Here is a 27,500-nt window from a genome sequence, read left to right as displayed (position 1 = left end):
AATAGAAAACCCCCAAACATCTTATATAAAAGCCCCACCATTTAATAGTGCTTGCTAATGCATGAATCAACTATTAACTATGGAATTCTGCCTGGTAGACTGCATTCATTAAATGGAATACATTTTATTGCTATTAACTTCTGTGCGGTGATCAAACATTACTCAGATTGAACTCCACGCCTCTTTTGTTTCGGTAGATCTTGAATTGCTACTTACATTTCCTTGACTTAGAAACCAAACTACATTCCAAAAAGCCACCAAGAAACCATTCTTGGAAATCTTTAAATTTGGTAGCACGATTTGCATTTTGCAAGTAAACTATGCAGGCCTGCGGCTCTCCAGGAACTGAGTTTGACACCGCTGGCTTATGCCGAGTTCAGACTGCAGGATTTTCAAAGTAGTTGTGTCACGGATGTTTTCACACTGCATGACTATCTGGGTTAGCGTTCTGTCGGTGCAGGGTTTACACTGTGGGATGGAACGGCGACAGGAGAGTTCCAACTGCAAGACTTTAAAATAGGAAGAACCACAGACAACTTTGTCCAAACTACGTCTCACAACCAAACAAATGCGAGAAGTGACATGGAAACAACGCGAGGTCACGTAATAAATCTTTCGTTATTAACTACATAATGGGAAAAGAAGGCTTTAGCTTTAGAAACTTGTGTTGCTCACCTTGCTTTTGAAGAGAATTAACAATCTCTCCTCAACTTTTTCACCCGATTGTAATATTGCTCAGATGACAAGTCAAACAGAAACAGAGCTCTTGCCAAATTTCCACTAGGTTTCCTCCATTTCTTGGGCCTAAATAAACTGATAATGAGCGCTTTTAACTTCTCCCCCAGCCTCCCGCTGACCTGCAGGTACCCGTACTAGTGAATGCTGCTCTCTCACTGATTGTAGGTGATCGTGGATGTTATTTTCAATCAGAAGACATTTCACACATTCCGACAGCTCCAGATATTTAGCATGCCAAATATCTCACGGGGGTCGGCGACTCATCTGCGATTCTCTCATATCGCGTCCTTGATAGTTCACACTGTGTGATTGTCACTCACGTGAACGAGCACCGATTTGCCTGTGATTTCAGGCATTTGTCTGCGATTTCACAAAACCTATTAGCGAGTCAAAATCAGGGCTAAAACCATGCAGTCTGAACTCAGCATTAGTTCTGTAACAGCAGTTGCCACGGAGGAATGAACCACCAATTACTCTGGCACATTTTACCAGCAGTTGCCCTTCCTGCTGTACACCAGCCCTGCGAGTGTACTAGCAATTTATAAACAAATAAATGTAAAAACAGTTCAGTTAAAGATTTAATCCACATTAAAACATTTGAGAGAGTCATCTTCAACAGTTAGCAACCATTTTCTACACGCCAATAAAGTATTTTGAACCCAAGAGCAAGTCCTGAAAATCTTTATAGCAGACTGTATAATAATGCATGGGATGATAACCGTTTTCCGATGATAAATGTTTACCGCGGTTTGCAGTCAAGGTTTTAAAGCTGCCAAAATTTTCTGCTATACCATTCCTACGGTGTATGTAAGATTTTTTTTGTTTTGTTTTTTAGAACAACAAAATCCCCAGCAAAAAACGAAAATCTGTATTTTTGAAAGACAGCAGAAGTCATTATTATTAGAAGTCATATTCGTTTTAATTATTTACTGTTTACTGACATTTATTAATGGAGAGTTAATGCTTAACAAATAATGAATTCACTATTTACTAATGGTTAATAAATGGTTCATAGTGTGTAGTTATTATAAAGTGTTACCATACTTTCTGTTTGAACTTGTTACTTTAATTTCATTTTTCATTATAGTAAATATTCCATTTTGAATATATATTTAGGGATTTTGTATAGGTTTCACTTTCGTAAATTAAATCACTTTTGTTGTCATTTCAGTTGTCAATAGCCGCGTTTCCACTATCGCGCCTAAAGCGAGCGAGCCAGGGCGAGCCAAGGCCAGTCGCGTTTCCACTATCACTTCCGGGGCGTAATCGGGCCAAAGCGGGGCTTCCTTGGGGCCAGCGTCCGGCCTTTTTCGGCCCGCCGAATACCTTGGGCCAAGGAGGGCCAACTGGGGCTTCGGGGCGGGGTTACGTACAAAGGCGCAGTTTTCCTGTCAGGTAAAGAGGAGACAAGATGCTTTCTTCCCTTACATTTGTTTTGCTATCGCGCTTGATCAACTCACTAAGAAGAAGAAAAAATAAATGCCGCCGAACTCGAATGTCCTTACCCAGGGATTGCTGTCTGGCCTTACACCAACAGACCACAAACAAAGCAATCGCTTCGGTGTTCTCCATCTTCCAGCTCTCGTAGTGATGCCAGGTTGTGTTTGTGGTTATAATTTGAGTTTTTTGTTCCCGCTGAAGTGGGCGGGTTGTGTGACGTTTGATTCGGGGGACGTTCTGGGGGCGGTGTTTGCGTGACGCGCTGCGAGCAACTAGCCCGACAGTGGAAACGCGACATGATTTCGGCCTCATTTCTCAACCTCCCGGACTATTGGCCCGGCCTGGCCCGATTAAAGCCCTGGCTCGCACTGGCCCGATAGTGGAAATGCGGCTTTTGGCCCGATAGTGAAAATGTTTTTTTGCTTCCACTACCACATAGTAAATTGCTACACCTTAAATGTTATTCCTTTTACCCCAGACTAACATAAAAGAGGTTGCAACAATAGGGAAAATATTGATGGTTTTACTTTTTTTACCCAGACATTTAAAAAGAACGTATTTTAGAGCAGTAACCACAATACTGTAAAACCATGATATTTGTATCCCAAGGTTATCATACCGTCAGAATCTTATACCGTCCCATATGCACTATATACACCCTATCATCTTAATGAATCCAATAGTTATGACTAAAAGGAATTCTCACGACAAAAGCACTAACAATGAACTACATAGATGATACGATTAACTTTAATTTTGAGACATCATCTCAGACAGTAAAAGAGAGAGTGTAAAAGAGGGAAACTATCTGCTCAGTATCAATCTGTGATACTGTAACAGCTCAGTTATGAAAGCCTGCTGTTCACCTTATATGTCATACAGCTAATGTGACCCATCCATCTTAATGAACTGAAAATCTCTGTGGGTCTCATTAACCAGTCGTGTGAATGCAAAAGCTGTGTGGGTGGACAGATTTTAGTGTAAGAGTTAGAGAGAGACGGTTTGGAATTTATTGCCTCGTAAGCTTCTTTTGCTATTTTATGGATCAAACCAGATCAAATTTGCAACATTTTATAAATATAATGTGCTTTAATAAATAAAAATATATAACAAGATGTTACCAGCAATAGATAATGCATAAGATAAAAATATAAAACAGTTTAAGGTTTGCTTTTGAAGGATTCACATTCATTTTTGAAGGATTCACATTTAGAAATATTTCCTTTCAAGTTTCTCCAGATAAAAACCGTTATCTGATCACATTAAAAATAAGATATTCCAAAAACATATGTTTAGCAGTTTGGTTTCTTTTGCCATGTTGACATTTTGTGGGGACTTCTGCTTTTTATGAGATGTCTTTGTCCGACATCTAGTGTAAACAATCTCATTATGTCTTGAACGATGTTGGGGAAAGTGTTACAATATTGAGTTACTTCCAAAAAAGTAACTAGTTGAGTTACTTAGTTACTTTTTATGGTATTGCGTTACATTACTTTTGAGTTGCTTTTGTGTTACTTTTTTTTTACCTGACTGAGGCTTGATCTCTTTCAGAACTAGTTTTTTTCTTTCGTTTTTAATAGAGGAGCTCTGCAATTAACAACGCACTGTATAACCTACACCTAGATTTAGCTTTAAAAAAAACACATCAAAAATAATATTCTGGAATAATGTTATCTGAGAATATCCTGACCCCAGAGCTTTACATGCCATATATACACTCGAAAAAAAGTTGAGTTATTTATTTAACCCAATGGTTGGGTTAAACATATTTGGTGCTTTGTTGGGTTATTTTTAACCTTTATTAAGTTATTTATTATTACCTTAACTATTGGGTTAAATATTTGGTGCTTTGTTGGGTTATTTAAAATCTTTATATGGTTGTTTATTTAATAACTCAACCAGTTGGGTTAAAATGGTTTAATTTGAGCCGAAACACGCCGGATACGAAACCTCTGAAATCTGATCCAGCACCTAATTTTACCAATCCCCCTCCTCAACCGCACTTCTCGTTCGTCCATTGTTCACTTTCGTCCGCGACACCCCTCTGCCATCCAATGCCCCGCATTCCCCCCACACTCCCCTTCCCCCTAGGCCCCTGCTCTCTACTTTTGTGCGGGGACACCTCGACATCCTCGAGTAACATGCCGGATCCAGGGCTTAATTTGTGCCGGAACACGGCAGTTCCGGATCCAGCACCTCTGAAATCTGATCCAGCACCTCATTTTAACGATCCCCCTCCTCAACCGTCCAACATTATCTGGATGCAGCCTTTATGATGCAAGCTGAGATTGCATCAATCAGCGATGCAATGTCAGACACAATGCACTCAATGGAGCGAGTGATGTCACTGTGAGGGGTAGGGTTAGGTGAGCCAATTAAAAAGCATTGGATGCAGCTCAGATTGCACTGCATCAAGACCCCTCTCCCCCCGTCTGCTTTTCACTTTCACTTTCTTCCACGACTCCCCAACTCTTCACTTTAGTCCGCGCCATCCCGCCAGCTCACTATTGTCCACAACAGTGGTTCTCAAACTTTTAAACCCGCGACCCCCAATGTAAGATCGTCAAGAACTCGCGACCCCCCACTACCAAAGCATATACAAACAATAAAAATAGCTTTTTTTTAAGCTGTTCACAATATTTTAACTATATTTACTATAGATTACAGGGCTCGAAATTAACATTTTTGCTTGGTAACACTGGTGCTTCTAACTTTAAAAATGTAGGCGCACCAGCCAAAATTTAGTGGCTCCCACCAATTATCGCACTGTTACTACAAGTTTTATAAACAGATTTATTGCATTTGAAAATCAACACTAATCAAAACTAACAAGCAAAAAAATAAATATGCATGCGTGAGGAAAATATGTCTCAATGAAATCCCGTTATCACAAGAAAAGACATTTTTATAACATAATTGAGTGACCAAAAGATACACGGACGGATATCCCAAAAGATATCCCACAGACTTTACAGTGAATGCTAGTTATTTTCATAGCAGACTTGAAGCCAATTGAAGTCTTTTATCCACTCTTCAATAAGTATAGCTGGTGGGTTAACATTCACCACATGATCAGTAATCAGATGTGCCAATATTTGTAGCTTTAGGTGTTTCTAAGACAAAATCTGTCAGTGTTGTTTTCATTCTCTCGTCTTCAGCGCTTTACATTTTCGCGGTTGTAGCTCCTGTCATCTGAAGACAGGAGGCGTTGACTGAGTGATTGACAGCTGATTTTAACAAATCATTCGTGTTCAGTTCTTAGAGCAGTGGGCCAATAAGAAGAGCGCGAAGGCGGGGCAAGCGTTGAAGGCTTTGTTTACTGCGGCAAGTTGACATGACAACAGTTTTAAACTGTTCCTGAGCGCTGCGTTCCAAGTACAAAGATGCATTCTGCCCGAATGTGTCCTAAATACTTTATGAATCAGTAATGTCTTTTTAAAAATCTGAAAATATTAGCTTTCACTTGTAATACTGAAAAATATTTATTATAATCACTGAAAATGACACAATTTTTAAATAACTCTCGCGACCCCTTGAAATTATTCTGCGACCCCCGCAGGGGTCGCGACCCCCAGTTTGGGAACCACTGGTCCACAACACCCCTCCGCCATCCACCGCACCAGTCCAACCCCCACCTTCCACCACCATCCCCCCTTTCTCCACTTTCGTGCGTGGCACCTCTCCATCCTTGGGTAACATGCTGGATTCGTAACCCCGATCTGTTCCGGGACCTTGCAATTCACAAATTAAGCACTGGCTGGATTCAATAGCCCGATCTGCTCCGGGACCTCGCAATTCACAAATTAAGCACTGGCTGGATTCATTAGCTCGATCTGTTCCGGGACCTTGCAATTCACAAATTAAGCACTGTATGAAGTTTATTTAAGCTATAACGCAATAATATTGTTGTTTTTTTAATCAAATTACCTCTCCATGTCGCCTTTTTATATCCGTTTCACCGGCACTTATAATTATTGATAATACAAATGTGCGCTTCATAGGCAAAATTTTAATTTCAACAGTCAACTGATTTAACTGACACAAAACAGCTGTATTAATATGCGTGCGTAATGTTGTTTTGACGTTATAAAGTTTATTTAAGCTATAACACAATAATGTTGTTATTATCTGTTTCTCCATCACTCTTAATTATTGATGATACAAATGTGCGCTTCATAGCCGATCTATATTAAACGGATAAAATTGCTCTCTCCACCTCCGTGTTCATATCTACAGGCTTTTTAGGAGGAAATGGTACACATATTTGGGATATTCGGCTGTCCTTCTTGCCTTTAGAACCCAGCAGAGACATCAACCCGGTGTTGCGTCCAGTCTTGGTTAAGGCATGTTGTCTTTTCATTAAAAACACTGTCCTTTAGCTTGAAAACTATATTGTAACATCTAAATACTAATATAGACACATAAATATGCTACATTTTCTTTATAGATAGCTTTTATCTTTGGTATAATCGTTGTCCATTGAGACTATAATCCCCTTTTTGGTTTTTCTACAATGTGTTCAAAATAATGAACACTTCTCTCATTGACTGCGTGATTCAGTTTGAATACTTTAATTTTAATTCTGCAATTTATTTTTTGAAAAAGTTAATTAATTAAACTAAAAAGTAACTAGTTACATTTTAAAATGTAACTCAAATATTATTATTATTTTTAAAAGTAATTCAATATTTTACTTGTTACTTGGATAAGTAATATTATTACGTAACTAGCTCTGAATATACAGTATCACATGTTTGATTTTGGTGTAAGGGTTAGAGTTTTGACTGCCAATGTAGCTATCGTCTTGATATCAGCTATAAACCTTCAACAGAAGAAGTAAATGTCACCTATACCTTGGCCTGAGTGAAAATAAACTAACAGTACATTATAATTTTTAGGTGTGCTATCTCTTTAAGAAAAAGACACTTCAGATTGATGGGCAAAAACGTTGAGAGTGAACTGTGATGCAATGAGAAAAGGTGCTAGACTAAGCTTTTCGGCCATCTTTGTTTACATTCCAGCGTCTAGAACCGCAGCCTGACATCACCTCATAAGCAGCAGCAATGTCTGGACAACATCCAGCTATGAACTACTCTCCGTAACAGCAATTCCTGTCTACGAGCGCTCGTTTTCCTGCTTGGACATGAGTAAGTTGTCTGCAATTAAAGCTGTTTGAATGGGAGGCTGTTGAAATACCTACGGGAGATCGCCTCTGTGAAACAAACATGATATCACATCTATGTTATTCAGAAAATATATTCACTGTCTTGATGCTTTCAACACTTCTTCAGAGAAAGGAATAATCAAAAGGCTGATTGACAGGCCAATGGTAAAAGCAAATCCTAATCCAAATGAAGCACCAGATGAAGAAGATTTGATTAAAGAGACGCATACAACAGTTCAAATTAAAAACAAGGTGACAAACCTTTTCAATTTTCCAACTTAAGTGCTAAAAACAATGTGATAACCTAAATAGCAGAAGATTATCAAAATTTGACAGGCACTCAAATGATATTAAAAACTAAATTGCACACTATTTATCATTGTATTAACTGTCTGACAGACAAAAACAAAGCAGCAACATTAAAGCAAGTTAGCTTTTAAGGTATGTCAACAACAGTTTAAACTGTTGAGAAGCTGACTACACAAAGCGAAACTAGCAAGAGTGCATGTTAAAGTGATAGTTCACCCAAAATCGAAAATCATTTACTCATCCTTCACTTGTTAAAAACCTGTTTGACTTGCTTTCATCTGTTGGATAGATAAGAAGATACTTTGAAGAAAGCTGAAACAATGGAAGTCGATGGTTTTCAGCTTTTTTCTAAATGTCTTATTTTTCATTCAAAAGAATATAAAAACCATAGGTCTGGCACCACTAGATCAGAGGTGCCCAAACTTTTTTGCTCATCACCAGGCTAATACCATCATGCTGTGAAGCATGGTGGTGGCAGCATCATGCTGTGGGGATGTTTTTCAGCAGCAGGAACTGGAAGACTAGTCAGGATAGAGGCAAAGATGAATGCAGCAATGTACAGAGACATCCTGAATGAAAACCTGCTTCAGAGTGCTCTTGACCTCAGACTGGGGCAACGATTCATCTTCCAGCAGGACAATGACCCAAAGCACACCGCCAAAATATCAATGGAGTGGCTTCACAACAACTCAGTGAATGTGCTTGAGTGGCCCAGCCAGAGCCCAGACCTAAATCCTATTGAACATCTCTGGAGAGATCTGAAAATGGCTGTACACTATCGCTTCCCGTCCAACCTGATAGAGCTTGAGAGGTACTGCAAAGAGGAATGGGCAAAAATTCCTAACGACAGGTGTGGCAAGCTTGTGGCATCATATTCACAAAGACTTGAGGCTGTAATTGCTGCCAAAGGTGCATCAACAAAGTTGAGCAAAGGTTGTGAATACTGATGTACATGTGATTTTTAAGGTTTTTGATTTTTAATAAATTTGCAACAATTTCAAAAATTCTTTTTCACATTGTCATTATGGGGTATTGTGTGTAGAATTTTGAGCAAATAAATGAATTTAATCCATTTTGGAAGAAGGCTGTCACATAAAAAAATGTGGAAAAAGTGAAGCGCTATGAATACTTTCCAGGTGCTCTGTACACTAAAGTCTAAATCCCACTTCAGCGTTGTGCTTTTAATGGTCACCCCCCCTCAACTGCTCATTTGCAGTGAGCAAATCAATGTTTAATGTTAAAGCTACGAAATGGCAACTGACTGTAGAGAGTGTGATGGTGCATGAAGGTGAAAATCTCTTATTCTAAGAGAGAGTAAGTACTAAAAAGAGTAAATAATTAGTAAATTGACATTTTTAAGTGAACTATCCCTTTAAGTCTACAAATTCAGGACAAGATCTTTGAATTAGCGAGACATTGAGGAAATTATGTATCAAACCTAAAAGTAAAAACAATGATATATACAATAAAGTCTAAATCCCCCTTCCTGGTTGTGCTTTTAATGGTCACCCCCCTGAATTGCTCATTTGCAGTGAGCAAATCAATGTTTAATGTTAAAGCCACTAAATGGCAACTGACTGTAGAGGGTGTGATGAATTTTTAAAGAGCTCTTTTCTTTACTGTCCATCTGGGCTCCATTTGCCCTGCTGTTCACATTTACAACCGACATCAAAGGATACGTCTGCTTTCTCAGGAAGTTTGTGTGAGAGGAAGAAGTGTAACATTATAGCTACAAAATAAGAGATTTCCACCTTCATGTATGAAACCATTATAGTGTCTTATAAATCCACTGGATGCACTGTTATTCTTTAATGACAACATCTACTTATGGTAAATTCACAGATGAAGAAGGCCAATACAACCTTAAACATGTACATAGCGAGAACATTTAATGGACATAACAGCACTATTAATTCATAATAATAATTTAATAACCCTCACGTCAAAATAGCAGTTAATCAGTCAAAATGTACTACATTTATTATTTACACGTTTGGTCAAATCAGCATTATTGAAAAACAAAAGTTCAAACATTGAAATTGCTATTTTTCGATTAGCTTTTTTTTTGCTATATTGCTATGTTTATTATTGAATTTTTAAAGAATTCAATCAAAATTAGGAAGAGAAAAACACCCCATCACAAACATCTCTTACAAGACCTTTTTACAAAGACCTGCTTAAACTGCAGTAAAAGTATGATGTAAAAAAGATCCATAAATGAACCGTTTTGAACAGAATTGGTGACAAAGAGCAGCCCTGCCTGAGTTCAACATGCACTGGAAACAAGTTTGACTTATTGCCGACAATGCAAACCAAACTCCTACCCTCCATTCACACAGGCACGAGACAGCCCTTAATAGAGCGGATGGATTGAAATAGATCATAAATATCAGTAATGACTTTTTGCTTCCCTTCCACCAATCAAGACACTCATCAATTATTGAAGCACATGTTTTAACTAATAAAGGTATATGGACACAAATGTAATCTGCTGAAATCCAAAAAAACTGACTCTGGGGAAAATCACAATTATATTGTGATCTTAAAAATAGCTTCTTAGAGATTCTTCAGAATGTTTGAAATCAACACACAGTTAAACATCATGAAGCGCACATCTGAGATTCAGTTAATTTAGTTAACTAATACAATTTGCACAGAACAAAACAGAAACAAACAAAAAACAAAAACTGATTTCTTTTTTCTGTAAGGCTCTCTCCTCTTATAACACTGTCTGTAACTCCCATCTCAAAACAATTTGGGGAAAAGAACTTGGGGTAGATATTTTGGAAGAAGAATGGGAGATGGTTTGGTCTCTAGCCAATAAGCTTTTAGTTTGCAATAGGGCCAGAGCCATTCAACTCAGGATCCTTCATAGAATTCATATCACACCTCAATTAAGACATAAATTCAATGCAACCCACTCACCTCTATGCCTTAAATGCAAATCAAATATAGGGGATTATATTCATTGCATATGGGAAGGTCAGGTGATTCAGGCCTATTGGAGCAGAATCGTAGCCCAAATAAACAACATTTTTGGTCCGGACATAGATATAGCCCCTTTGTCCCTTCTCCTGAGGGACAAACGTATTGTCTTTATCAGACTCAACTTAATTATCCTGTTAAGGGACACTAAAGTTGCAGCAAGGTGATGTAACACAGGCGAAGTTCCATGTACAAATTAATAAATATTACCACACAATACACAATGCATCATTCTGTAGGTGCATCTCCCTCCCCCTCGACTCGTTTAATGACCTAACGGCCACCATTATAAAAGAATTTCTAGCTCCATTTGTCCTGCAAATAGGAACTCTAAAACAACATCCTAAGAGCAGCAGCTGAAACACAGAGTACAATGGGTGATCTGGGGTGCATAGGATACCCTGAGCTCTCTTTAAAACATAATTATGGTAAATTACCATTGGACCGGTTTGGTTAAAAGCCGATGATCTTGCCTGCTACCTTTACAAGGCTACTCAACCTGTTCTTATGTGACACAATCAGATTACCATACCAAGCTACAATGCAAAAAGACCAAACAGATTCAATAAATTGTTTATAAAACAGTGTCATCATAGAGGTACAGACCTGAAATGATCTACGCTACGTCTTTGTTAAACTTTTTTTATAGACAGCCTGGGTGTTCGGTTGAAATGTCAACATATTGCCAATAACGACCCCTAGATATTCATGTGTGTCAACAATTTCAATGTCCAAGCCTTTAATATTTGTTATGCTGGGAGTAGGAGAAGCCTTCCTGTAATCACCATGTCTTTATATTACCCCAATATGACTGTGGACACACTATACCTACATACAGTTCTGTCCAAACAGCTTCCAAAAGATGATTTTCATCATAGGTGCCCTTTAAACATGCTGCCAAACCTGAATATGGCTTCAGAACTGTTCGTTTTAAATACATGCATACATATACATGCCTACTCTGCATTCAGGAAGAGGAAGTTGCAAAAACCACCCAGTGGTATACACTCCTATATAACTTCTGCATCTGCACAGACGATGATTTAGCATAACAGATAAAGCCTCTTGGAGAATTCGATGAAAGTGAGCACCTGGAAGCAATGAAAGAAAACATGGGTGCAAGAATTAGACGCAACAGACTATTAGAAGACAGCGTTCGACTACATCAAAAATGCATTTAATTTGACACTGTAAAAAGCAAATCACAACAATCCCAGTGAATTAAAACCTCAATCTTGGCCAGACGCAGACGACGAAAATAAAACCACACTCACTGTGTAAATGATTATGACATGCGTTTTTTGATACCAGTGAATAAATCTGTTTCTTTATTCAATTGGCTTCATGGCAGGCACAGATAGTTTTACTAGAGACATTGGCAGCTTGCCTTAAAGCATGATTAATTAATATCTGTATCAAGCATAATCAGAAACACTGAGGCTTTGCGTTCATTTTGGCCGTGTCCCAGCTGCTCCAGGAAAGACACCAGCTGTCAGCCTTTCACATGCCTGTGTAATGCCGGAAGACATGCTACCTTGCAGTTTGATGTCAAGTTTTACTTATACTTCTTTTATTTTGTTAAAGTGTACTAGAGTTCAGTTTGGAAAGATTCCAGCTGTAATGGCTGATAAAGACACTTGTATGTGTGTGTGTGTGTGCGTGGGGTTTCTGCCAGGGTCCAGATTATCACTTTCCCTCAGGCACATTCCTCACTGAACCCACCCACCTGCCCAAAATAAACCCCAGCTTAACCCTTTCCACATGTACACACTAGAACACGCTGGCTTAATCTCTCAAAAACACTACAGTAGTGTTACAAGACTACAGGTAAACGCATATAAAGCCATTAATGTGTTATTTATAACTACTGGGTGTATCATCTAGTTTCACCATTCTTGTTTGCAGATCGGGGGTGTAAAGTATACATTATACAACCATTCAAGTGCCACCCAATCATTGTGCAACATCTTAACGTACAGAGCGTGCTGCTCGTCTTGATTACATAACTGCCCACAATATTCACGTTTTCTGGCAACCGCTTGATATGAAGATCAAGCTTCTAGTGAACGCTAAAGCCCTGATAGCATTTCTGTCGCCCGCCAAAAAAAAAACAGTTGTAAACACCTGCGAATGCCTGACTCGGCACATCACATGGCCCAGCAAACACAAATCACATGAGGCTGTTGTTAAGCAAGGTACAAAATCAAACTTGATCATTAAAAAAAAGACCCCACAATGCTCCAGATGGATATCCAAGTTAGGTTTAACAGGATAGACAGCACTTTGAGCACATGATGAGTATATAATGGCGCTACTGCATGGCACCTATCAGTTCCATAAATCAGCCATAAAAGGAAGCCGCTTCATTCAGTCACCAAGAAATCTTTATTAATAATAAATAATAATCGGACTAATCCACCCTTAATCTACTCGCACATTTTATTTTTACATGTACAGGGCTTATGCAGATATCAAAGTCGAATTTAAGACTTTTTAAAACCTTTTTAAGAGCATTAAGTATTAAATTTAAGACCTATATTACAATATTACACATAAAGAGAAAATGCTAAATCACAAAATTAGTGGCAAAATAAATGTATTCAAATTGAACAATACTGAACACAGGTTAGATGCACCAATGAACTACAGGAAAACAACCACCAAACATCTTAAGCTGGATTTATACTTTCGCCTGGCGCCGAATCGTGCACCTCCGCTGACTGCGCGCACCTCATAAAACGGACGAGGCTTTTATACTTGAAGTTGACGCATTCACCGTTGTGATATTCTTTAAAACGACAGGGGAGTGGTCAAAAGAAACACACCATAAAGTCAGTTTCTGGAAGTAGGTCGTATCATTAATATCGTTCAAGATTTTTAAACTAGTTATTTTTATACTTTATTGTAATTATTATAACATTTTTATAACCATTTAAGATTTTTTTTGATCAAACTTTGATCCATGACTTGCTTTTGTTCATATCTCAGACAGCTCTACTTATTAAAGTAAAATATTAATGACAACAGAACATTGGTTGCTCTATAATTAGATTTTTTATTAGCAAAAAAAAAGTACACTTACTAAAAATACTAACGTTTCTTTTTATTTTTGCCCACTCAACAAGTCATTACTGTCTGGTTACTTTGTGTCATCTGCTAAGCTAAAAAGGCAATAGTGGTCCAACATTCCTGACCATTATCACCAATAAAACCTAGAAAACGGCATCAGTTTATTGTAAACCGATAGGTTCACATATTCCTTTCCAGTTATCAAAGACATAATTTGTTACTTAATTTTAGTTTGTATCTTGTTTAAAATAAATAAATAAATAAATAAATAGATTAATTAATTAATTAATTATTTAATAAATATATAAATATAATATACATATAAAAATAAAAAACAAAACATTGATTAAAATTTATATTTATGTATATATATATATATTTATTTATTTATGTGTATATATATATATATATATATATATATATATATATATATATATATATATATATATATATATATATATATAAATAAATTGTAATATATACATCAGTGTAAAATCTATGAATGGTGGAAAAACATGTTCTGTAATAATAAAACCACCTGGGTCTCCACTTTTGCCACGCCCTCTATGTTTGGTTTTAACAAACTTCCAAGCTTTTACAAAAACTTTCCTCCTTTCCTACAGCTGTTGCAATTTCTAGCCAATAATTATCATCTGGTTATCCTCATGATCATGCATGGACTGATCATAAAGATGTCTGTACAGTCATACCTGTTTCAGACAAAATCTCTTCAAATTGATTCATATTCAACTCAAATCAAATGCGGCGCCCACAAACTGTTCACCCGAGTCCCAAAAATTTAGTATGCTCCGCCAGCCGAAATCATGCCGCGTGCACCCAAAGCGAACCTCCTCAAACACACCGATGACATCACATTCGCCGAGCACACAGAGTTCAATAACAGAAAGCTGATTGGCTATTGCATGTTGGTCTCATTAGTAGTTATAATACCACAAATTATATTTGGACTAGTGAAATAAAGATCTACAACACTACGAAAAACAAGCAAGAACAAAAAAAGCATTTAAATGAGCATTAGATGTAGTGTTACATCTACATCGGAAAAATACGACCTGTGCAAAAATATTTAAGTGAATAAACAGTGAATTTAAGACTTTATAAGGCCTTACATTTCGATTTTTAAATTTTAGACTTTTTAAGACCCCTTGGAAATGTATTTTACTTATTATGATGTATTTTACTTATTAAAAATTACAAAAATTAAATTTTCTTAAAGGAGAATGGATAGAAAGTGCAGTGGGAAAGATATTTTTCAGGTTCCTCAAAGAACGTTTCAGTGAAGGATTCTTAAAATATGTATGTTTATTCTTAGCAATAAGAACATAATTCAATAAACCTTTTTCCACTATGAAAAAGTACAATAAAAGCCAATAAAGGACTTCTTTTTAAAAGTCTATTGGATATGGCGATATTTCTTCAATGGAAAGAAATGTGTGGGTGTTTAAATAAATGTTGAATTTGGTCACAAACAGACCAGAGATGGCTTAGCATGATTTAGAACAGCATTATTTCACTTCAAGTGCATTTTTCTTTTGGCTATTTGGCTTGCAGTGTGTAGCTGACTGACAGCTACTGAAAGCGCGCAGCTGACTGACAGGACTCATTGTCAAAACAATTTGCTTAAGTCACGGAGCGACAGCTTTCTGGTTTCTATGAACTAATTTAAAGGGAGAGTCCTTCAAATGTACAAAGTTCAATTTGACAAATCAACAAATATGCTGCGTGAGATTCTGCATGGTCCAGCATTTGCCTTTATGTTCTGAGATAATCAGTAATTACGTCTCCAACCTACTTCATTTTTAGGTCATTCGAGTTCAACATAATAACAAGCCACAGCCTGCACTTACGGGCTGAACCACAGCTAATCTATAGCTATGTGACTGATTTAGCAAATAGCAAGAGCAAATAAAAAAAGCAGAACGTAATGCTTTCCGCAAAGTGTCTTTGTGAGGTTTATATTCAGGATCATAGCTATGGTTGATCTTTTAATGAGATCTTTTAGTGAATCTAACGTACACTACCTGACAAAAGTCATGTCGTCGATCCCAATTGTAAAAGCAACAAATATTTAGTTGATCATTTGGAAAAGTGGCAGAAGGTAGATTTATCTGATGGATCATCTGTTGAACTGCATCCCGATCATCACAAATACTGCAGAAGACCTACTGGAACCTGCATGGAATCAAGATTCTCACAGACATCAGTCAAGTTTGGTGAAGGAAAAATCATGGTTTGGGGTTACATTCAGTATGGGGGTGTGCGAGAAATCTGCAGAGTGGATGGCAACATCAACAGCCTGAGGTATCAAAACATTTGTGCTGCCCTTTACATTACAAACCACAGGAGAGGGCAAATTCTTCAGCAGGATAGCGCTCCTCATACTTCAGCCTCCACATCAAAGTTCCTGAAAGCAAAGAAGGTCAAGGTGCTCCAGGATTGGCCAGCCCAGTCACCATACATGAACATTATTGAGCATGTCTGGGGTAACATGGAGAAGGAGGCATTAAAGATGAATCCAAAGAATCTTGATGAACTCTGGGAGTCCTGCAAGAACGCTTTCTTTGCCATTCCAGATGACTTTATTAATAAGTGATTTGAGTCATTGCAGAGATGTATGGATGCAGTCCTCCAAGCTCATGGGAGTCATACACAATATTAATTCCTTTTCCACTGCACCATGACTTTATATTCTATACTGTACATTATTTCTGTTAAATAACAAGACTTTTGTCTAAGCAAAGTCAGACCATACAGTCCTAATTAAATCATTAAAAATCAAGACATGATCATATTTTATTCTGGTAAAATAAGTGTAATCTAGAGGCCTTTGCCTTTCATATAAGCCACTTCTGATACCAAATGATCAACTAGAAGTCAAGTTATTATTTGTTGTTCCTAAAACTTGAATAGGTTACAAGACTTTTGTCAGGTAATGTATACAGTTTGCAAGAAGTTGGGCAAAATGCATATCAAAGCGTTTTAAGTGTAAATTTCCTACATGTAGAGTGTGTTTTGGTCAGATTTCCTCAATGCCTCCGATACTTTGCTTAGCTCAGGAATTTCATAACTCACATCACAAAATCTCACACTCAGCATGAAACACTTCAGCATATTGGATAAATGAGTTCATTTAGGTTTTCAAGCTGCTCGTGCCAAGATGTTGCTTGCAAATATTTATCAAGTACTGTTTAGCTTTACCTGGTATCGTCAATGTGACGCATCAGACAGATCTTTAAAAGATCATTAGACTGTAACCGTAATTATATGCTCCCACTCAGGATAAATATTTGCACAAAAATACTATTCTTTACTCAACATTTATCTTAAATGCCTGCAACCAGCCAGGTGTGTGAGCAGTGTTTGTTCAGCTTGTTTTCCTCTAGATATTGTGGCAGGACCTGTTTTAGGTCAGAAGTACTCTCACCTGTCTGAACTGCTCCTCATAGGTCCAGTCTGCGTGGTCCTGTCCATGGAGTGGCCCATGGGATGAATGAGCAGAATGAGTCAAAGCCCTCGCTTCAGATTCAGAACCAGGACGAGCCTTCAGCATCAGGGAGTGAGGCTGTAACTGGCGATGGGGTAAGAGAAGGATGCCTCTGCCCGGGGTGACGGCTTCACGACCTGATGGCAGCCCTTCGTCACCTAATTCATCATCATAGTCTTCCTCCTCAAAGTCATCTTCGTCAAATTTCTGTTTTCTGCACACAAATGCATGGATTTGGCAAATGTTACAGTGAGAAAACAAACTCAGTGAACATTATATGGGTTCACTGCTATCTAAGTGCACAGCAACATGTTAAAATAAGAAAGTCATTTACAGTGAGCTACAAACGCAACCGCCACAAAGTAGAACTGCACAATATATCGCAAAATGATCATTATTCAAGATTATAGTATATGCAATATACATATGGCAGGCATGTCTGATAAATGACTTTTATTTTATGCATTGTTTGTTTATTGACATTGGACCAATCAGATGGTGAACCCAGAGCTGAAAATAAATACTAACGGGGTGAGTCAAGACAAGAGAAGAAAATGACAACAGCCAAGATTTGGCGTGATTTGTTGCTATTTTCAGACCAGTTCAACCCTAATTTTTATGTTTTGCACCACATTGTTTAAATAGAAAATCCATTTACGCCACTTTGTGGACTCATGGGTGTTCTGGTCTAAAAAGGAGGTGTGTTAAGGCGCTCCTAAACTCTGGAATAGCCTTCCCGATAACATCCGAGGCTCAGACACACTCTCCCAATTCAAAACTAGATTAAAGACCTATCTGTTTAGTAAAGCATACACTTAGTGCACCACTTAGGGGGCTTCCACACAGGTTATGCATCTTGTTGATATACACTGTGAACAGCAGCTACGCTAATTATTTCTTTATTCTCCATTTCCACCTGGGGATACTCTTCCCGAGACCCTCAGACTATGCAGAGTCACTGATTCGATCCAAGACCAACGACGAGGTTTTTTTCCTTCACTTCCGCCATTAGTGAAGTTTTTTTTTCCCTCTCTGCTGTCGCCACTGGCTTGCATGGTTCGGGATCTGTAGAGCTGCGCATCGTTGGATTTGCTCTTCAGTATTTGGACTCTCAGTAGTGATTATTAAACCACACTGAGCTGAGCTAAACTGAACTGAACTTAAACACTACAAACTGAACTACACTGTTCCTATTTACTATGACCTTTTATGTGAAGCTGCTTTGACACAATCTACATTGTATAAGCGCTATACAAATAAAGGTGAATTGAATTGAATTGTTGGAGCGTTGTTATTTTGAGGAAGTGAAATAGACTGCACCACTGACCAACTGAAAGCTTGTGTAAAGTCCAGCGCAGGGCGCATTAGTTATGTGCCTGCAGGTCCAAAATGCTTGCACTTTGCCTAACACACACAGGATGTAAAGCAATACACAAAAATCTTTAAATATGAAAAAAAATAAAGGATTAGAATTTTACATTTAAAAAATTATTATTATTAAAGAAAATTATTATTTTCTTTTTTCAGTTTATTCATGACAGTTTGCATTTGTATAATGTTATTAATATTAGCAGTATTATTTATTATATGCATATTTATATTTGTTTTATTAAAAACAAGTTTAGATTTGTCCACCTGTTGAGTTTTGAAGATGCATAACTATATGGGGCAAAAGAAAATAGAATGGCGCGGCGCAACAGACTCATAAAGGGAATGGGAGACGAGACTCTGATTGGTTTAATACAGGTTATGCTCAAAACACTCCCATAACTCATAAAGAGAATAAGCACAAGCCTGTTAGACCATGCGCCGGGGCGCAAAGAATATTTTTTCATCCTTAAAACAGCAAAAGTGGATTCGGACATGCCCTTAATGCTTTAGCGCCACGCACTTTAGACTTTGCACTTAGATCATTAAAATAGAGCCCATTGCATTTTAAAGATTAAATGTTTGCACCTTGACACCATTTTTTTAGCCTGAACTAGAATTAATTTGATCTGAAAAATGGCTTTTACTTGTTTATTTTAATACCATTATATAAATAAATGATTTTAAAAAAATAGATACTAAAAATGGCATTTTTCTAGAGAAATGTTATATCATAAGAAATATTGTTAACACAATACTTATAACAACATCGCATACCACATATTTTTCCAGTATTGTGCAGACCCTTCAACACAGGGTCTTATATTTGATTTAAAAAATGTAAGTCAGATTTTAGAGTATTCTCTAAAATTGTGATCTAGTGCATATATGGCCATAGCAGATATAGTAGATATGGCTCAGTTTTTTACTGGAACTCCATTTATTAACCGTATATTAAACAGCAAAAACTGTTTTCAACCACTTATTGGAAGAAACCTATTTCCTGAAAACAAAATATTTAAATTATTTCAAAACAATTATGTGGCACTAAACTTTGTAGTAATGGCTGCTGTTTTAAAATGATAACAGTGTTTCACAATATTGCCATCATTACTGTATAATAAAATGTAGAGTAAAAATAGAGTTTTCTTTACAAGAGTTAGAGTTTCAGTCTTCCTATTGTATAAACCAGGGGTGTCCAAACGTCCTAGAGGGCCGGTGTCCTGCACAGTTTAGCTTCAACACACCTGCCAGAAAGTTTATAGTATATTAAGTAAAGCTGCGGTCACGCTGGGCTTTTCCTCCCATAGACTTCAATTCATACACACGTGAATGCGTCAGACCGGAAACGCAAGATCATGCGTCAAGTTTTGCAGGTCGCTGCGGTGCAAAGTTCAAGCTTGATGAACTCCGACCTGCGAAATCGCATCACTTGACTGCGTGAGACCAATTGAGGATCAAAACATGACCTCTCTAAAATTTAAAACATGGAGCAATCGCTCGTTTTTTTAATGTCTAATCAGACAGAATTTCGCACACACAAACTCCAGTGTGACCGCAGCTTAAGAGCTTAATTAGTTGATTGATTAGCTGGTTCAGGTGTGTTTGATTAGGGTTGGAGCTAAACTCTCCAGGACACTAGGCCTCCAGGACCGAGTTTGAACACCCCTGGTATAGACCATTTCAGTGTGGTCATGTCATTGGCCCATGAACATTTCCTGCTTGTTATCAACTTATTTCATAACTAACAAGAGGCAATTCAATCATAACTTAATGTTAAAACAGCTATCATAGCATTATTCATTAATATGTGGCTCTTTTTGGATTCTTGGAAGCTATAGAAATTAAAAATGTAAAACAGAAAATACGTTGGGACCATTGCTTTTTCTTTACATCCTTCATAATGGTCTATAAGCAGCTGTCAGTAACTCATTTGCACTCATTTGCATGTGACGGCCCACTTACATTTGCTCTTCTTCTTCAGACCCCATCATATCTTTGTATTGGTCCTCCCCTTCGTCTTCATCTTCGTCTTCATCATCTTCGTCCCCCTCACTGCTGTGTTCCGAAACGGGACTGTCAAGCCTTTGAAGTCCAGCTGCTACTGCACGCATTGCTGCTAACGCCGCCATCTGCGCCTGCTCCGTGTCAGAGGCTGAAATTGCTTTAAGCTCCTCCCCCATGGGGGCGGGGTTGTGTGATTGCCCCGCCTGCTCCATCAGCAGTTTTGCTCTCTGCTGTCTGTGCAGGTTCTCCATCACCGCCTGCAGCTTCATTGCCTGGAAAACAGGACACGCTAGGACTCTGGCCCCTTCCCTTTTCCCAACACTCAAAAACAGACGGAACCACTTTCTTGAGGACTTCAGGAAGCAGGAGGTGTTGGCGTTTTATTCAACATACACCAGACAGCCAAGGAGAGGATTTCCTTCACAAACTACCTGAAAGATAAACCAACACACAATTTTTTAAATATCTTGTATCTATTTTACTATATTTGATATATGACATGAAGCAAAGCAAACATATTTCATGGTCTTTTTCCTACTTAAAGGGCTTTGAAATGTACATTTTTTATTTGTTGTTTGGTGTTATCTCAATTGAAACATGAAGAGAGGGCAGGGCATAGAGTAGCCATAGAGGTGTGAACCTACACTGGTCTCATGGTTTGGTTACAATTTTCATGTCATTGATTCGGTTCAATTCGATATCATTCGATATCATCGGTGCATTGACGATGGTTTCCACACATTTTAACAACACAACAATTCTTGTATTAAAATTTATATATATATATTTAAATATTATTTGTAATACAATTTTGTCCTTTAATACAAGCAGTCAAATATTTGAACTGTACCTTTAAAAACTCAAGTACATGCACAGAAAGACATGAGCATTCATAGCAAATAAACAAATGTAAACATCACGCTCGCTTTCTAAACACTGTCGCGAGTTCTTACACTCCTATGATTGGTCACGTGCTTAACAGAAAAGGCTGTGATTGGCTTTAACGCTCTGGCGCTGTTCACTGATGAGTGATACTGATAAACGGCAGCAGCGATCACAGCTGATCCATGATAGACGCAAAGGTGAAAACTCGCTCTGCAGACATGCTCGTATCGGTATCCAAAAGTATCGCTGTAACAACCGAAGGAGGAGGAACCGTCACGCCAGCAGGTCAAATGTCCCAAGTGAGTGAGAAAGAAAGAGGTAGAAAGTTTACTTTCATTTTCTCCGTAGCAGTGAAATAGGGGCTTCTGCTGTACTTCATTGTCAGTAAAAGACTGTTCAGCAAACACAGACGTAGTGAATTGTGCAGAGTTTCTGCCTTAAGTAGCTGGAGTGTTTGAATTACTGGCACTCGCCCCCTCGCCATAGTAAGCTACCGCAATATAGCGCATATGAGATAAATGACGTCAGTATATAATAACCAGTTATGATCTATACTGAACCGATACCAATAAATTGCCTAATTTCAGTTGTCAAGTTTTGTAATCAACCTATTAAAAAATGTTGGCTAGAATTATGCATTATAGGCTTAAATTATAGAGAGAAATAACAGATGAACAGAGACTGCAATCAGATTATGAAGAAGATCAGAGCTAATCTTTCTTTCCAGGTGTTCAAAATTTAACAAAACAATAGGTCTAATACAAAATATTAGAAGATTAAAATATAGAAAGATTATCAGATGGTAATTTCAGTCAATTTTCCTAACGGATAAACAGCTCTCGCCAATATTTCAGCATGCTTTCACTTTAGTATTGGACTTGAAACGCACATTTTCCGGTAGGAAAGACATGCTGCCTTACACATATTTCTTTCTTCATATAGCCGTATATATGGTTATTACACAACATTGAGTTGTTTTGCTTTCTCCAATAAATTCACTCCAGAGTTCGCTTTAGTTGAGCCGAGACCCCCTCATTCAGGCAATCTCGGATCAGAGTGCAATTGAGAGATTTACATATGCCAAACGAACCATGCAAACGAGACGGATTCCAAAATGAATGTCTAGGTGTGAACGCACCCTATTTGCATGCAATTGACAAACAATCACAGCCAAATTAAACTTTTGTGATAAGGTTTGATCAGGCCAGTAACAAGCCTGTCTACTGTCCCGAGCGTCTTGTGCGCTGGCCCCAGGCCATCTTTATTGTCGAGCCCTGATAGCATTGTTTTTTTAAACATTTTAATAAACCTTTAAACATTTAATATACAATCATGATGACAGTTTATACAATTCATGTTATGCTACATTGATTATATTGGGAGAGTTCCGGTTTTGTCACATTACGATGCTAGCTGTGAGAATGGCGTGCATGACAACAACTCAGTTCCTTGATGCTGAATTTGAAAAATGCTAGAAATGTCATCACTCTGTTTTGGATTAACCATCACTTTCCTATCACAGTAGTTAAGCTAAATTGTATTTCACAAGACATGTCATATTCATCATACCTAAAAATCTTTCTACACTGATGATGTTGTGTTACTAAATGTATTGCACTTTGTCAGCATCCAATCAAAAACAAAAAACTATTCAGCTAAAATAGAGCGGGGAAAATAAGCAATAAGTGTTTTTCCAGAAAATAATATTTCTAAAGGAGTTGTTGACAAAACAAATAACAATAAAATTACACAAGGAGAGAAAAAAAATGACTAAAATGTATTTAATACTTTATATAAAAGTCTTTTTTGGTGATGGCAGCTTAAAACGCCTCTCATATGGAGAATAAAGTCTCATGAATTGCTCATGAGTGAGTTTTTCCACAACTTCAACAGAGTGTCAAAATCTTGATTGTTCTGTGGGCCTCATCCATGAAATCTGATCTTTAATTTGTATTTTATATCGGATTCAAGTCAGGTGATTGGCTGGGCCATTCTACAGCTTGATTTTCTTTCTCTGAAAGCATTTGAGAGTTTCCTTGGCTGTGTTTCGGATCATTGTCTTGCTGAAATGTCCACCCTGGTTTCATCTCCATCATTCTGCTAATCCAGATGTTGAACTGAAGCAGATAATATTAATTTACAATGATGAAGGGCGGAGGGGTGCTGAAGAACTGCTGAGAGATTTCAGCTGCTGTCTGGGCTTTCACTGCCTTTCTACACCTTCATTTCTACATGTGTTCAATACCATTTTGTGTCATATCATTTCATTACACATAACTTAATTTGTAAACTACTTAGATTTGTTTTCTTGCATTTATAGATTTATGTGGTTGTTACTAACATCCTGGGAAAATGTCAAGTCAATGGCACCTTTAGCAATAAGTTTTTGGTGAAAAATGGGGATGTGATCAATACTTATTTTCCTTGCTGTAGTTATTATTATAACATCGTGTTCTAGATGTCGATGTATGAGAACCGATACCAATAAGTTTGACTGGGCCTCTTCAGAAGACATGTTTGGATTTAAAGACAGAATATGTAAGATTATTTCGTTAAAATATTCCAAAACTACTACAACAGTGTTATATATTTCCCTGACTCATGTTATGTTATATTAACTAGCGACTGTGTCTTGTGTTGCCAAGCTAATGACAATACCCACCCTCGAATTCCAGTTTGTTTCCATAGAAAAAGGGAAACACCAAAGACCTTTTAATACGTTGTGCATATTATTAGACTGCACAACGCAGCATTATAGCAGAACCTTAAAATGTATTTAGCATGATAAAACAGCACTGCTTCCCTACATTATTGTGTAACGTCACACTTGTCTCTCATCAGCAATTGCTTCAGAGCTATCATTTTGCTTTGCTTTCAACCTTAATCTACGTCCATGATAATAATTGTTGAATACTTTAACTCATCCATGAACATGATTTCTGCCGGGGTCATGTAGGATGTAATGAAGACAACAACTCCCATGATTCCACACTCAGTCAAAGCGTCATCAAACTACACCTTTGTTTGTTGTGTATGCAACCTCTTGCATCAAAAATTACATACGGTGCCTTTAACTGCTCAATTCACAAATAAATAAGACAATAGCACTTTAAAGCACAAAGGCTTTAGAAGACACACAAATCTTAATCTTCTTTTGTGTTTCAAATATTAAGCGGTAACACTTTATAATAACTACACATTTATTTCCTACACATTTATTTAGCATTAGCAAATAGCTAATTTATTATCTGTTAAGCATTAACACAACATTAACAGATGTTATAAGCAGTTGATAACTGCAGATACAAATGCTCTATTCTTGACTTATAAGCACATATACAGGGTGGGCCATTTATATGGATACACCTTAATGAAATGGGAATGGTTGGTGATATTAACGTCCTGTTTGTATATGTGAGGGGGCAAACTTTTCAAGATTGGTGGTGACCATGGGTGCCATTTTGAAGTGGCCATCTTGGATCCAACTTTTGTTTTTTTTCAATAGGAAGAGGGTCATGTGACATCAAACTTATTGGGAATTTCACAAGAAAAACAATGGTGTGCTTGGTTTTAACGTAACTGTATTCTTTCATGAGCCCCCTCACATATACTAATGTGCCATAAAGAGGATGTTAATATCACCAACCATTCCAATTTTATTAAGGTGTATCCATATAAATAGCCCACCCTGTATTATGTGCTGAATGATTGTATTTTTTTATACTTTGTTAATTATTTTTGATCACTAAATTAAAGTATTGCATTATTTACAACCAGTTATTTGAGTAAAGTTGTTGTTTTTTAAGGGTTTTGTCCCGTTGGGTGACCTTCATCAGGCTTGCGTTTCCACTAATAAAAGTGTACCAATGGTTCCCTTTTGGTGGGTGGGGTGTACGACAGAAAGTTTAAGTCGACGTCATTCTCACTCGAGGAAATGTAAAGCTGTACGGGTTGTTCACATATCATATGAGAAGCACTTTTCACAAAACAGATGCTTTAAACACATAAATACTTGTGTATAAATCTATGAACATGATTTGATTATAACTGCAGATCAATGATAGTGTAAAATAGCCTACTGTAATGTCTGCAATTTTATGAAATAAATAAATAAATGCAACATATATGAACACATACAGACCTTTACAAAATAAAAACTACACACAGCATACATTTAGTTCTTATTTAGGTTAAAAAATAACACGCAACATTAGCCTACAGTCAGTGTAAATCTTAAATCTTCAGCAGCACATGTAACCTCTTTTACAAAGTAATTCGGTCATTCCGTGTTCATAATAGTCCAAATGGTGATGATAATAGTTAAACATGGCAGTTTGTTCATGTTTTAGGTTGCTGAAAGAATCATTTGCTCCTTTGTTTTTTCCGGCTTCCCCTTTTTTTGTCGAGCGTCACTCTCACGTTTGTTCGTTCCTGACAGGATTGGATGTCAGAAGTACTTCAATTATCACGTACATGTTATTATCAGCTTAAGAAGTTCGTTATTTCAAATATAGACGCGCGGCGAGTCCAAGCGATAAAGCGAAACTGCACGCGCTTTAGACGGCATTGAAAAAAACTACAGGGCACAGGGTAGATTCTGCTCTTCTTGGCTTTGTGGCTGTTTATCAAGACGACGACAAGGTTTGTTTGAGCTCGGGTCGACCATGGCTCGTTATTATATGTATACAGTATTACAGTGTAATGTCTTGGTTGTGTATTTAAAACATGGCGGTTCCTTTGTTTTCATTCTGGCTTGTTGTACTAGCGAGCGACGCATCTATGTAAACCAATAGCGTTCAGTTGCGCATCTAGCTCCGCCTTTTGGTACCCTTTTGTTGTGCTAGGTACCCTTTGCAAAGGGTACCCAAAAAGTGGTACAGTACGGATCGCTTTTAGGTACCTTTTGACAGTGAAAACGGTCATAAAAGCATACAGAGCCGAACCATACCACTCAGTGGAAATGATTCCTTTATTGGTCATTTATTAGGGATTTATAAAGCATAAATAGAACTCACTTTAGATTAGGTCACAAAACTGGATGAAGTTAATAAAGCATTTATTAACATACAAATTAAATATCAATATATGCCTGAATAATAAGAAATATGAATTTACGAACTCACTCTGAATGATCTTAAAAAAACAACAACAACAACAACCACTCTTAAAAACTAAATTATTTGTAAATAATGCAATACTTAATTAATCATGAAAAATTAAATCAGTAACAATGCATGAAAGTACAATTATTAAGCACATTTTAAATGTGCTCATTAGTCAAGAGTAGCACATTTGTATCTGCAGTTATAAACTGCTTACTAACCTCTGTTAATGTAAAGTTAATGCTTAACGAATTCACGAATTGCTAATGCTTAATGGATTATTCATAGTGTGTAGTTATTATAAAGTGTTACCAATTAACCAAATATATTAATAAGAAATAATATGTGAGTGAGCACTTTATGGCAGAATTACTATTTTTGGGTGAAATATTCCATTAGGGGAGCACAATATATCCTTACAGCATTGATACCGCACGGTGTGTCTGCAATAGTCACATTGCAGGATCTCAAGAGATTTCAAGTTAAACTATTTAGACGCAAGACATTATAACATTTTCTGCTTTAGCAATTAGATTAATTCAATTGATAGGATTGATATGTTTATAAAGGAAAAACTTGTATAAATTCCATAACATTATAAATTAGATATGTATAAAAACATACACTGTGATTTTACATTTGATTATTAAATTCCTACATCTCAATACATTCAGACTCCACCAAAAAAGTAAACCATAAAGTGTTGTTCATTTCATTTTTATCTTTGTTCTATAGTTTTCAAATGTGCTTTAAATGACATTAATTCGTATAATTTTGTATATTTTATGCAGACGCACTCCTCTACAAAATCATCACAATCAATGAAAAATTGTGAGTTTTTTCAAAAGTCATCTTGTGAAATTATATTCATAATCGCAATATATATATATATATATATATATATATATATATATATATATATATATAT

At 37.1% G+C, this 27,500-nt stretch overlaps 1 protein-coding gene across 1 annotated transcript in view; it reads right to left on the bottom strand.

Moving 5' to 3' along the window:
- arid3a (AT rich interactive domain 3A (BRIGHT-like)) overlaps positions 1–27,500 on the bottom strand; it is a 77,639-nt gene that overhangs the window by 25,258 nt on the left and 24,881 nt on the right. The window contains 2 exon segments of the mRNA XM_056468663.1: positions 17,151–17,424; positions 20,544–21,016. Of these exon segments, the coding sequence (XP_056324638.1) occupies positions 17,151–17,424; positions 20,544–20,854 (585 nt within the window). The 5' untranslated portion in view covers positions 20,855–21,016.

This window comes from Danio aesculapii, chromosome 11 (genome assembly GCF_903798145.1).
Source record: "Danio aesculapii chromosome 11, fDanAes4.1, whole genome shotgun sequence".
Taxonomy (NCBI): domain Eukaryota; kingdom Metazoa; phylum Chordata; class Actinopteri; order Cypriniformes; family Danionidae; genus Danio; species Danio aesculapii.
Note: the sequence above shows the minus strand (reverse complement) of the source record. Positions and strands in the feature narration are given on the sequence as shown.